Source organism: Pogoniulus pusillus, chromosome 19 (assembly GCF_015220805.1).
Source record: "Pogoniulus pusillus isolate bPogPus1 chromosome 19, bPogPus1.pri, whole genome shotgun sequence".
NCBI classification, from domain to species: Eukaryota; Metazoa; Chordata; class Aves; order Piciformes; family Lybiidae; genus Pogoniulus; species Pogoniulus pusillus.
Window position 1 is genome coordinate 4,401,771 of NC_087282.1, and position 12,101 is coordinate 4,413,871.

Sequence of the window (12,101 nt, forward strand, 5' to 3'; positions counted from 1 at the left end):
TTAACTCCAGATTACTCATTTTAAACAGGACTTTAAAGCATTTCAAATACTGTTTTTCTTTAAGGGAAGTCAAATCAGGTAACCCTCGAGTTGGGCTCTCCAATTAAATAGTCATCATTTTATGCCAGGGGAGGTCTAGGCTGGATGTTAGGAGGAAGTTGTTGTCAGAGAGAGTGATTGGCACTGGGATGGGCTGCTCGGGGAGGTGGTGGAGTCACCACCCCTGGAGGTGTTGAAGCAAAGCCTGGATGGAGCACTTAGTGCCATGGTCTGGTTGGTTGGGCAGGGCTGGGTGCTAGGTTGGACTGGATGAGCTTGGAGGTCTCTTCCAACCTGGTTGATTCTATGGTTATATATCCCAGAAGCTCAGCATGGTGGGGGTTGGAGGGGGCCCTTCTGGAGATCACTTAGTCCAACCTGCCTGCTAAAGCAGGGGCACTCACAGCAGGCTGCCCAGATTGTGTCCAAGCATGTCCCCTCCTTCTCCTCACAGATTCCACAACCCCTCTGGGCAGCCTGCTCCAGTGCTTCACTCACAACAAATAAGTTTCTTCCTCATGTTCAGGGCAAACTGTTCCCAGTTTGTGCCTGTTGCTCCTTCTTCTGCCACTGGGCACCACTGAAAAGAGCCTGGTCTCATCTTTTTGCCCCCTGCCCTTTAGCTATTGATCAGATTCCCTCTGTCTGCTCTTCTCCAGGCTAAACAGCCTCAGGAATCTCAGCCTTGTCTCCTCACAGAGATGCTGCCGGTCCCCTCCAGCACCTTCATAGCCTCCACTGGACTCTCTCCAGTAGTTCTCTGTCTCTCTTGGACTGGGGAGCCCATGACTGCCCCAAATACTCCATCTATGTATAAAACACCACCACTAATTCGAATGTTCTTTGACCTGCCTGTTAAAGAGCTCCTAAATTCAGGGACTTTAACAAAATAATTGGCACATTAGAGACTGGATGAGGCACTTAGTGCCATGGGTTAGTTAATTAGAAGAGTTAGGTGACAGGTTGGGCTCAATGAACTTAGAGGTCTGTTCCAACCTGGTTAATTCTGTGGTTCTGTGTAACAATACAGTGCAGAAACAAGGGAAAAAGAAACCAAGAACTGCAGGAGAAACTCCTAGCTCCATCTGATTGGTACTGGATGGGGGATGCCTGGGATCATATTGGCTCCTGGGCAGACTCAGGGGCTGTGCCAGGCACCAGCTGTTCCAGTGCTGATGCCAGGCTTTGCATCAGCTTAAGAGGAGTTGACACAAAGACCAAGCCACCAGTGGGAAGAAACACCTTGCCCCCTGTTTGCACCCACTGGCTGACTTCACTGGGATGCTTAAAAGCAACTGAGGCTCTGCAGCTCTTGGCTGCTCCTTCTCTGCATCCTCTTCCCTAAGCCACAGCTGCTGGGCTCCCAAAGGGCTGCAGAGGTTCTGCTGCTCCTCTCATCTTCACCCAGGGTGCCAAGATGAGCCCAGGAGCACCCAAGTCCTGTGCAAGGATGCTGCACCATCACTTTTGGCACCTTCGCTGCCCTCAGATGGAAAGCTGGAGCTTATTTCTTGATGTGTGACTCTGTGGCATCTCCTGCATCCTTATGATGTGTGAAGGCTCCCAGCAGAGGAGGGGACAAATCGGTTACCTGAGGGGCCCTGCAGCCCAGGTGGTCCCTGAGGGCCCGGTGGGCCAGGGGGGCCGGGTGGTCCCATGACAGTTGTGCCAGGAATCCCCGGGATGCCAGGAATGCCAGGAGGACCCTGGGGCCCAGGAGGACCTGGTGGCCCTTGGGGACCATTGGGCCCTGGAGGACCAGCCTTCTTACCTGAAAAACAGAAGGTCAAACGTTAGCTTCTCCTACGACCATCTATGAGATGGTCTTTAGCCTACAGGAAAGCTCCAGGAACAAGGAAAGCAGAAGAGTGGGGATGCTTCATGGCTGGCTGGAGGGCAGGATCAAGGAGAAGCACCCAACTTGCTCTGGCTCATGGCTCTGCATCCTGAGGAAAACACTGCCAGCAGGGCAGAAGCAGAGCAGCACCTTGCAGGCTCCTTCCAGCATTGAATAAATACATTTGCATGAGGCACATGGACTCTGCCAGGCCTCCCAAGACATGGAGGCTGAGATGGTCTCTGCCTCAAGAGCTTTGGCCTGGCAGCTCTGCCCTTGGCAGAGGGCTGGGAAGTCCTGCAACCCTCAAAGGCAGTGTGCCAAAGAGCTGGTAGCACCTCTATGGCAGGGTTAGGATGCTGCTGCCCAGGGAGGTGGTGGAGTCACCATCCCTGGAGGTGTTGAAGCCAAGCCTGGCTGGGGCACTTAGTGCCATGGTCTGGTTGATTAGCCAGGGCTGGGTGCTAGGTTGGGCTGGATGAGCTTGGAGCTCTATTCCAACCCGGTGGAGTCTATACTTGTATGGTTCTGTGGAGTACTGAAGTCGAGGAGAATGGCTCTGCAGTTGCTCCATTTGCCTGGGTGCCACTGAAAACCCCAACGAACAGAAGAGTCCTCTCTTCCTGCTGTATCCAGTGCCCATGGCCGAGTCTCCTGCCTGAGGGAGAGAGATGCCTCCAGAGGGCAGTTCAGAGCTTCACTTCAGCTCCTGAGCGCCCAGGGCCACGCAGGAGGCATCCATAGCTCTGTGCTAAGGACGAACTCCGCAGGCACGGAGGAATGCTGCAGTGCCTCCAAAGACCTCAGAATGCCTGTGGGGATGGGGATGGAGTGGCAAGGCAAGGACTAACCCAGCCAGGAGGATGAAAGCACTGCGGAACTGCCACCACCCTCAAACACACTTGCCCAACAGTGTGAGAAACAGCACAGCCAGGTGGGGCAAAGCATCCCCCAGACAGAGCGGACTCAAGTCAGGTCTGCAGGGAAAGCCTGAGCTGTGCTCTCCTGCTTTTCCAGAGCCCTGGAGGAAACCAAACTCTTTGGATGCACTTTTCTTTCCTTTATTTTTTTTTAAATGCAGCTTTGAAACCCCTTTTATGCCCAAGTGCTTTATTGACACAGCCAAATTGCTTCAATTGCTGAAGCAACATCCTCTGTAGGACAGAATTAAATGCTTTCCTAGATGACAGCAGCAGTTAGGATGTGAAATAATGGGTATTGGAATGGTTTATGAGTGTATTTATATATCTGTTTCTCTGCTAAATATCCATCTTTGTCATGGAACAAAACTAAAAGGGGAGGGGGGAAAAGCAAAACAGATCCATTAATTTTAGTCAGCACAGAAGTGGAAATCTCCAGTTGGCCACTGGCATGTGGAAATCAGTGCAGGACAATGGTGTCCCTCAGCTTCCATATGCAGAGAACAAAGTTAAAGCAAGGATTGGGGATTAAAGTAATGCAGGGATGCTGCAAAAACGGGACAGGGCTTCGGGGGAGAAATAACTCCCAGCGGGATTGCTGCCCAGATCAGCAGCCAAGCCTTCAGAGCTGGCAACAAGCCAGCCTCCCTCTAATCCAGCAATTCTCCTCCTCGGGATCAGGACATGCTTTGGAAGCTATCACCTTGCACCAAACCCCTCTCACCTATTTCCCCCAAAGCACAGGACTGGATTCCTCTCGTTCCCACCCGCTCCCACGGAGGCCATCCCCAGGAAGGATCACACACAGCACGTCAGGAATCTGGCTGCTGTGACTCCCTGCTCTCCTTCCCCAGAGGGACACCCAGTACAGCTGGTTTAACTCATCTGCTCCAGAAATCTGTCTGCTACCAAAGGAGCTGCTGCTGCTTGCTGCTGCTGCTGCAGTGAAACCGCTGCACAGAACTCCAGTGCCACACAGGGACACTTCTCTCTGTACTATCCCTTCAAGCAATTGCAGCTTCATCTCTGCACTGAGGGGACCTACTTTATTAAAAGTCACAAGGCAAGAACCAGATGTTCAGCCAGCACAAAGCTCTTGATTCATCTTCTAAGCAAGGGGACTCCAGCACAAGCCAGCTGCCCAGAGAGGCTCTCTGGCACCTCTGGCTCCCTGTGCCACATCTCCATCTGTATCCAAAGCTCAAAGCAGGTAGAAGCAGTAACTCTTCACAGACAGGTGGGGGGTTGGAAGGGACATCTGGAGATCATCCTGCTAAAGCAGGGTGACCCACAGCAGGTTGCTCAGGATCATGGTGTCCAGGTGGGTTTCAAATCTCCAGAGGAGACTCCCCAGCCTCTCTGGGCAGCCTGCTCCAGGGCTCTGGCACTCTCACAGGAAAGATTTTTCTTCCCCCTCATGCCCAGATGAACCTTCCTGGGTCCCAGTTTGTGCCCATTGTCCCTTGTCCTGTCACTGGGCACTGCTGGAAAGAGTCTGGCCTCATCCTCTTGCCCTCCACCCTTTAGCTATTGATCAGATCCCCTCTCCGGCTGCTCTTCTCCAGGCTAAAAGAGCCTCAGGGCTCAGAGTCATCATCAGGGAGATGCTCCAGGCTCCCTCAACCATCATTCAGCAGACAATAAGCTCTAACTCTTAAAAAACAACCCCCAAAATATCAAATTCATTGAGACACTACCATATAATGAAACTATTTTACACAGCTGTATGTAATACAGCTCTGCGAGGTCCCCCTGCTACTGCACAACTGCTCCCACCACCACAGCCTTCATTTGTTATTAGCTGGGCTGATTTAACATGGGTTTAGGGTTCCAGAGCTTTGCTAGGACAAGCTGCTCAAACAGGAAAAAATTATGCTGCTTCTGAAGGCAAATATAAACTACAGGAGCTTTAAGAGCAATCTGATGTGGTGGTAAAGCAGCAAAGAGCTTGGCTGCTCTGGCTGCTGCAGGCTGTGGTGGTGGGCTGGAGCCCAGGCCATGCACATGCAGGGAGGTCTCCAGGGGCACAGCAAAGTGCTGCACAGCTGATTGTTTAATGCTCATTAAATGGCTCATTAGGTGGCACAGGTAGTGAGCAGAGAACTGACACTGCACCAGTCAGTGCTGTGCTGCACAGGCTTGGCCACGGGCACATGGGAATGCCTCCAGCCCTTCAACAAGTTCAGCCCCTCAGGCTGCAGAGGCAGCACTGCCCTGAGCTGACCACAGCTTCTGCACCTCCCACAACCTATGACCCTCTGGGAGCTTGCAGTGCAGCTTTGAAAACGTGCACAGAAGGGGTCTGATGGTTACAGGCAGGAAAAAGTGCAGAACTATGACATGGGTTGGGTGGTTTTAGTTTAGAACCACCACCCTTTGTCCTGTCACAAAAGGCCCTGATAAAAACTCTGTCCCCAGCCTTCTTATCACATCCTTTAAGCACTGAAAGGCCACCAGAAGGTCTCCCTGAAGCCTCCCTTCTCCAGGCTGAACAACCTCAACTCTCATCCTGAACTCACAGCAGAAGGGTTCCAGCCTTTGGATCATTACTGCAACCTCCTCTGGCCCCACTCCAACAGGGTCATGTATCTCCTATGTGGAGGATGCTGGAGCTGGCCCCAGCACTGCAGGTGAGGTTTCAGCAGAGTGGAGCAGAAGGGCAGAATCCCCTCCCTCGACCTGCTGCCCACGCTGCTGGGAATCATGCCAGGAGATGCTTGGCCTCTGGGACTAGCTCAATTTCCAAGCAGCAACAAGTGTCTCACTGCAAGTCATCTCCAGCAGTTGTAGACAAACCTCAAACACACCACAGAAACCTTAGGGCTGCCTCCTGAACAGCTCAAGTCACAACAACTCATTTCCAACTCAACCCAAGCAACTACCCTTTGGCAAGCAGCTTGAGGAACATCAGCAAGTCAAGCAAAGCCTGGATGAGGCACTTAGTGCCATGGTCTGGTTGACTGGATATGGCTGGGTGCTAGGTTGGACTGGATGAGCTTGGAGGTCTCTCCCAACCTGGTTGATTCTTTGGGCTGACCACCACTCAGGCTGCCCAAACCAAGTAACACTTCTGAGCTTAACCCATCGCAGAAGTGAGGTGCAGAGCAAATCTATGTTGGGGGGAGTCTGAAGCTGGCATCAACCTGCCTGGCAGCTCCTGACAGCAGGCACATGGCTCAGCTCCACTCAACTAGTTAATATGCAGCATCTTCAGACTGACTTCTAGAGAAGGTAATTCCCTTCCTTCAGCATTTCAGGAGGGCTTTAAGGAGTGCCCTTGGGTCACAGAGTCCTGACATGGCAATGGGGCAGTCCATGGTCCTCGTTCTGGGACCAGGCACCATACCAATCCCTGCTCTTCCAGGAGAAGAAACCTGTCATTGGTTCCTCCTTCCCAGAGAGAATTCAGAGCCAGGCACCACAGGCACAGAAAGTTAAACCAGGAGTCAGACTTACCCTTCTTCTTGTTTTTCACTGAGCTTGGACCTGTAAAGGAGAGAAAGAAAACCAGTGAAATTCAGTGGTCACTTAGAAAATCCTCACTCACTGCCACCAACAGTCCCAGACCCAGAGGCTGCTGAGCCAGGGCTGGAACATCGAAGCTGTGCAGTCTTCTGTTTCCCACAGTCACTGTGGAGATTTAAACCACTTTACAAGGACCCAGAACTGCTCTCCCCTCTCTCAAACAAGCAACCCAAGGCTGGTGCAAGCCAAGTGAGTGAGTCTTGGTGGGCTCCCCAGGAGTACATCTCCCCCTCTTACTGCAAAGATGAGTTAGACCTGGCTTGTGGCCAGCAGCAAAGCTCAGCTGGCAGATACTCTTCAACCTTGAGCCTAGCTTGGCTCTCAGAGGTCAGCTTGGCTCCAGCTCTGCTGAACACTGCACAGAGCTCTGCCTAAGCAGCCACCAGCCCATTTCCCTATCCAACCTTCAGCCAGGAGCTATCCTGAGATGCAAGGCAACCATTTCAAACCACACTCCTGACACAGCAGATTGTTCTTCCAGTGGACAAATGGATGCATCTGTGTCCTGCATGGTTGCACAGGAGTTTTCTCTGTTAGGCTGAAATTGCCAAGGTGGAGATGGAAAGCTGACACACTTCACTTCTTGGTGACAACAGGTTAGAAGGTAGTGTGACACTGAGCTAGGAGCAGTAACCTCAGGCTAAGGGAGCTGTAGCTGTTCAGCTTGGAGAAGAGAAGGCTCCAGGCAGACCTAATAATAGCCTGACAGTACATGAAGGGGGCTACAAGAAGGAACTGTCTGCAAAGGCCTGCAGGGACAAGATGAGAGGGAATGGTTTGAAATGAGAGGAGAGCAGCTTTAGATTGGATTTCAGGAGCAAGTTCTGCACCATGAGGGTGCTGGAACACTGCAACAGGTAGCCCAGAGAGGCAGTTGAGGCCTCATCCCTGGAGCTATTCAAGATGAGGCTGGACAAGGCTCTGAGCAACCTGCTCTCGTTCAGGATGTCCTTGCTAACCGCAGGGAGGGTGGACTGGATGACCTTTGGAGGTCCCTTCCAACCCAAACCATTCTGTGATTCTATTTATGAGCCAAGTTGCTTGAAGATAATGACAAAACCAGGAAAACAAACCAAAAGCAAAGCCTGAGCTGATGTGTTTAAAGAAGGGGAACAGAAGCCTTTCTAGCAAGAAGGGGAAATGTTTACAGCAAAGCTGAGAACCTGCATGACCTCCTGAGCAGAAGCTGAAGTGTCAAACACCTTCCACTGCTTCCTCAGGCATTAATGATGGATGGGAACAAGCTGCAAAAATCCCCACATAGTCCTTTGCTCTCCATCAGTGAGATCTCTCCATGGGTTTAAAGACACATCAGAGACTGAAAGCACCTTTAACCGAGACGTGCTCGTAATGAGCGGAAGGTAACGAGGCTGTTTGAGCCTGCAGTGCTAGAGAAAGACAGATGACCAATTAGGACAGAGGTGCCATATTCCAATGGCTAATTAGAGGGAAGATGAGAGAAGGACCACAGAAACACTCAGCAACCTCACAGAAGCCTTTTCAAGAGCACTGCTCATTTGCCTCCATCATGCTGCTGGGCCAGAGGAACATGAAGGCATTACCTCGCTTACTGTTCCTGCTCAACTTGTCCATGGCGCAGCAATGTGCCCCTCTGGCCAAGGGGGGCAGGGGGATCCGGGGGTGCATTAAGGAGAGGGTGTCCAGTAGATTGAGGGAGGTTCTCTTCCCCCTCTTTTCTGCCCTGGTTAGACTTCATCTTGAGTACTGCCTTCAGTTTTGGGCTCCCCAGTTGAATAGGGACAGGGATCTGCTGGAGAGCATCCAGTAGAGAGCTAAGAGGACGATTAGGGGACTGGAGCACTGCCTGTCCCTGTCATCCACAAGCTCCCTGGAGGTGTTCAGAGCCAGGCTGGACAGGTCCTTGAGCGACCTGTTCTAGTGGGAGGTGTCCCTGCCTATAGCAGGGGGTTGGAACTGGCTGAGCTTTGAGCTCCCTTCCAACCTAAACCATTCTATGATACTAAAACGAGAGGCAACCACACCGCTGACCAGCACCAGCAAGGAAAGAACAATTCCAGTGGAGAGAACTAAATCAACAACAACAGAAACCTTTGAGTATAACAACAACAGTGATGATAAAAAAAGGCAGCAAAATGCAAGTGCTGTGCCTGGGTCTCTTCAGAGCTCAGAGTCACGAGAGTTTATTTCATGTCCTATATATCACTCCATCAAGCCCCATAACCAGAGTGAAAGTACAAATAGCTGCGGCCAGCCAAACACATTGGAACTGGATGGAACCAATTAGCTTCAAAGATGAATGGGAGGAATGAGAACCACATGCAATGTGAATGTTCACAGCCTATATTACAACACACCCATCTGTTCCAGGCACGGCAGAGAGAGATGTTAAAGGCTCTGCAAGTGAAGCTTTCGACAAACACAGGAATACTTCTGACATGAAGGGGGAAGAAAAAAAACCCAACACAAAACCCAAACCAATCCCAGCCTCAACTAGCCCTGGGAGCTTCTTGAGGCTCTGGGCTGTGCATCTGCTCGGCTCTCACTTGGAAGGGGTGGATAATTTAATTGGAGGGTTTGATTGTAAAGGTTTGCCCCATCCAGCAGGATGGAATTTGCCTCCTTTTCGCTCAAAAACTCATCAACTCTTTCTCGAGGCCAAAGAGGTAACAAAGAGCTTAAGAGAGTCTGAGGAGAGGGCCACCAGAGTACCAAACCTGTATTGACACACAGTGTGGGCAGCAGGACAAGGGAGGTTCTTCTGTCCCTGTACTCGGCATTGCTCAGGCCACACCTTGAGTGCTGTGTCCAGTTCTGGGCTCCTCAATTCATGAGAGATGTTGAGGTGCTGGAAGGTGTCCAGAGAAGGGCAGCAAGGCTGGGGAGGGACCTGGAGCACAGCCCTGTGAGGAGAGGCTGAGGGAGCTGGGGGTGTGCAGCCTGCAGCAGAGGAGGCTCAGGGCAGAGCTCATTGCTGGCTACAACTACCTGCAGGGAGGCTGTAGCCAGGTGGGGTTGGGCTCTGCTGCCAGACAAAAACCAACAGAACAAAGGGACACAGTCTCAAGCTGTGCCAGGGGAGGTCTAGGCTGGATGTTAGGAGGAAGCTGTTGTCAGAGTGATTTGCATTGGAATGGGCTGCCCAGGGAGGTGGTGGAGTTGATGTCCCTGGAAGTGTTGAAGCCAAGCCTGGCTGGGGCACTTAGTGCCATGGTCTGGTTGATTGGGCAGGGCTGGGTGCTAGGTTGGGCTGGATGAGCTTGGAGCTCTCTGCCAACCTGGTTGATTCTGTGAGTATAAAACCCACATTGCCCAGAAAGGCTGAGGAGGGACTGTTTAAAATCATAAGACTGTTCTGGTTGGAAAAGACCTCTTAGGTCAACCAACCATCAACCTAACACCACCATGGCCACTAAACAGTGTCCCAGAGTGCCATGGCCACATATTTTTTTTAACAGCTCCAGGGACAGCAACTCCACCACTTCCCTGTGTGACCTATTCCAATGCCTGACCACTCTTTCCATAACCTTTTTTCCCTACTCTCCAATCCAAACCTCCCCTAGCATAATTTCAGGCCATTTCCCCTCAAGCTGTCACTTGATGGTAGGGAGAGAAGATCCCAGTTTAAGAGGGACAGAGATCTGCTGGACAGAGTCCAGCAGATGGCTACAAGGATGATGATGGGACTGGAGCACTGCCTGATGAGGAGAGGCTGAGGGACCTGGGGCTGTTTAGTCTGGAGAAAAGAAGACTGAGAGAGGATTGAATCAATGCTTATAAATACCTGAGTGCTGGAGGTCAGGAGGGGGGACAGGCTCTGCTCACTGCTCCCTGAGATAGGACAAGCAGCAATGGATGGAAGCTGCAGCACAGGAGGCTCCAGCTCAGCACAAGAGGAAACTTCTTGACTGGAAGGGTCCCAGAGCACTGGCACAGGCTGCCCAGAGAGGTTGTGGAGTCTCCTTCTCTGAAGGCTTTCAAGGCCTGTCTGGATGTGTTGCTGTGTGCCCTGAACTAGATTGTATGGTCCTGCTCTGGCAGAGGGCTTGGACCAGATGATCTCTTTGGGTCCTTTCCAATCCCTGACATCCTGTGATCCTGTGAACACCAACCTCACTGCAGCCTCCCTTCAGGTATCTGCAGAGGTCTCTCCTCAGCCTCCTCTTCTCCAAACTAAACAGCTGCAGTTCCCTCAGGCACACCTCAAAAGACCTATGCTCTAGACCCTTCCCTGGCTTTGTTGCCCTTCTCTGGAAATGCTCCAGCATCTCAGTGTCCTTCTTGAGTGAGGGGCCCAAAACTGAACTCAGTATTCACAGAGTCACAGCAACAGGCAGGCAGGCAAAGCCTCTCAGCATCACCCAGCCCAACCTAGAACCCTGCTCTGCAAGGGTCACCTGAAACCACAGCCCCAAGCACCACATCCAAACCACCCTTACACACAGCCAGCCTGGGTGACTCCACCACCTCCCTGGGCAGCTCATTCCAGTCCCTGATCACTCTTCCTAATGTCCAACCTAAACCTCCCCAGCCTCAGCTTGAGGCCATTCCCCCTTGCTCTGTCTCCAGTTCCCTGTGAGCAGAGCCCAGCAGCAGCCTCTCCACAAGGTCCCCTCAGGCAGCTGCAGACAGCAGTGAGGTCTGCCCTCAGCCTCCCCTTTCTCTACCTGACCAGCCCTAGAGGTGGCCAATGTGCCATCCCCACAGCCATGCCAGGCCAGGCTGAGCCTGAACAACCTGCTCCAGTTGGAGATGTCCCTGCTGACTGCAGCAGCTTCTGAGGCCCCTTCCCACCCAGCCCCTCCTGTGGTTCTGTGCTGGGGAGCTGCGTTCCACACCCACTGCCAGAGCCTCCTCTGGGGGAAGGCCTGCGTGCTGCAGAGCTGATGCCAGGCCTCAGGCTGGCCAGAGAGGAAGAAAGTGTCATGAATAGCAGGGCTGAGCTCCCCAGCAGGGCTGGAAACGGCTGCTGGGGGAGTTGTGTGGAGTCACGCAGAAGTGGCAGTGGGTGATAATGGAAAGCAGCAGTGGCACAGCCCTGGCCACTCTCTCCGTGAAAAGACTCCTAATGTCCAATCTAAACCTTGAGGCCATTCCCCCTTGTTCTGTCTCCAGTTCCCTGTGAGCAGAGCCCAGCAGCAGCCTCTCCACAATGTCCCTTCAGGTAGCTGTAGGCAGCAATGAGGTCTGCCCTCAGTCTCCTCTTCCTCACACTAAGCATCCCCAGCTCCTTTAGTTGCTCCTCATCAGATTTACTCTCCAGGCCCTTCTCCCAGCTTCATTACCCTCCTCTGGACCCACAGCCTCAGCAGTGCTGAGTAGAGAGGCACAATCACATCCCTAGAAGGGCTTGGAGCGAGTTTCTGTGGCGCAGAAACGTGCAGCTGCATCCCAGCAAGCAGACAATCAGAACCATGCTTCAGGGAGCAGGTTCTAGCCCCCAGCTCCTCACAGTCCCAACATCTGCTGGATCGTTTCCAAGGGCTTCAGCACAACTCACTAAATAAATAAAACAAATCAAAATAAGCAAACCAGATGCTGATGCAACTCAAGGATATTACACATGACATGTTTTCTCCCATAAAGATTGATAGAGTTTACTTCCCTCCTCCCCCCCAAAAAAACTCCATCCTTGATTTGTCTTTCTGCATGCTACACACTGCTGTGATTCACTATAAATACAAAGAATATATATATATATCAAAAACTTCTCCAGGACATCTGCTGATATAAATAGGTTATGAAAAAAAACCCAACCCCTGGGTTCACTTCTCAGTCCTGTGTGTGGGGGTTAACAAGAA

General features: G+C 52.0%; 1 protein-coding gene across 5 annotated transcripts in view; it reads right to left on the reverse strand.

Annotated features, from left to right (window-relative positions):
- Window positions 1-12,101, reverse strand: part of EDA (ectodysplasin A) — a 119,283-nt gene that overhangs the window by 7,710 nt on the left and 99,472 nt on the right. For all 5 annotated transcript variants that reach the window (XM_064159015.1, XM_064159014.1, XM_064159013.1 and 2 more), the window contains exons 3-4: window positions 6,253-6,282; window positions 1,631-1,810 (exon numbers count right to left, since the gene is read on the reverse strand). In XM_064159015.1, coding sequence (XP_064015085.1) covers window positions 1,631-1,810; window positions 6,253-6,282 — 210 coding nt within the window. The remainder of the gene's footprint in view (window positions 1-1,630; window positions 1,811-6,252; window positions 6,283-12,101) is intronic.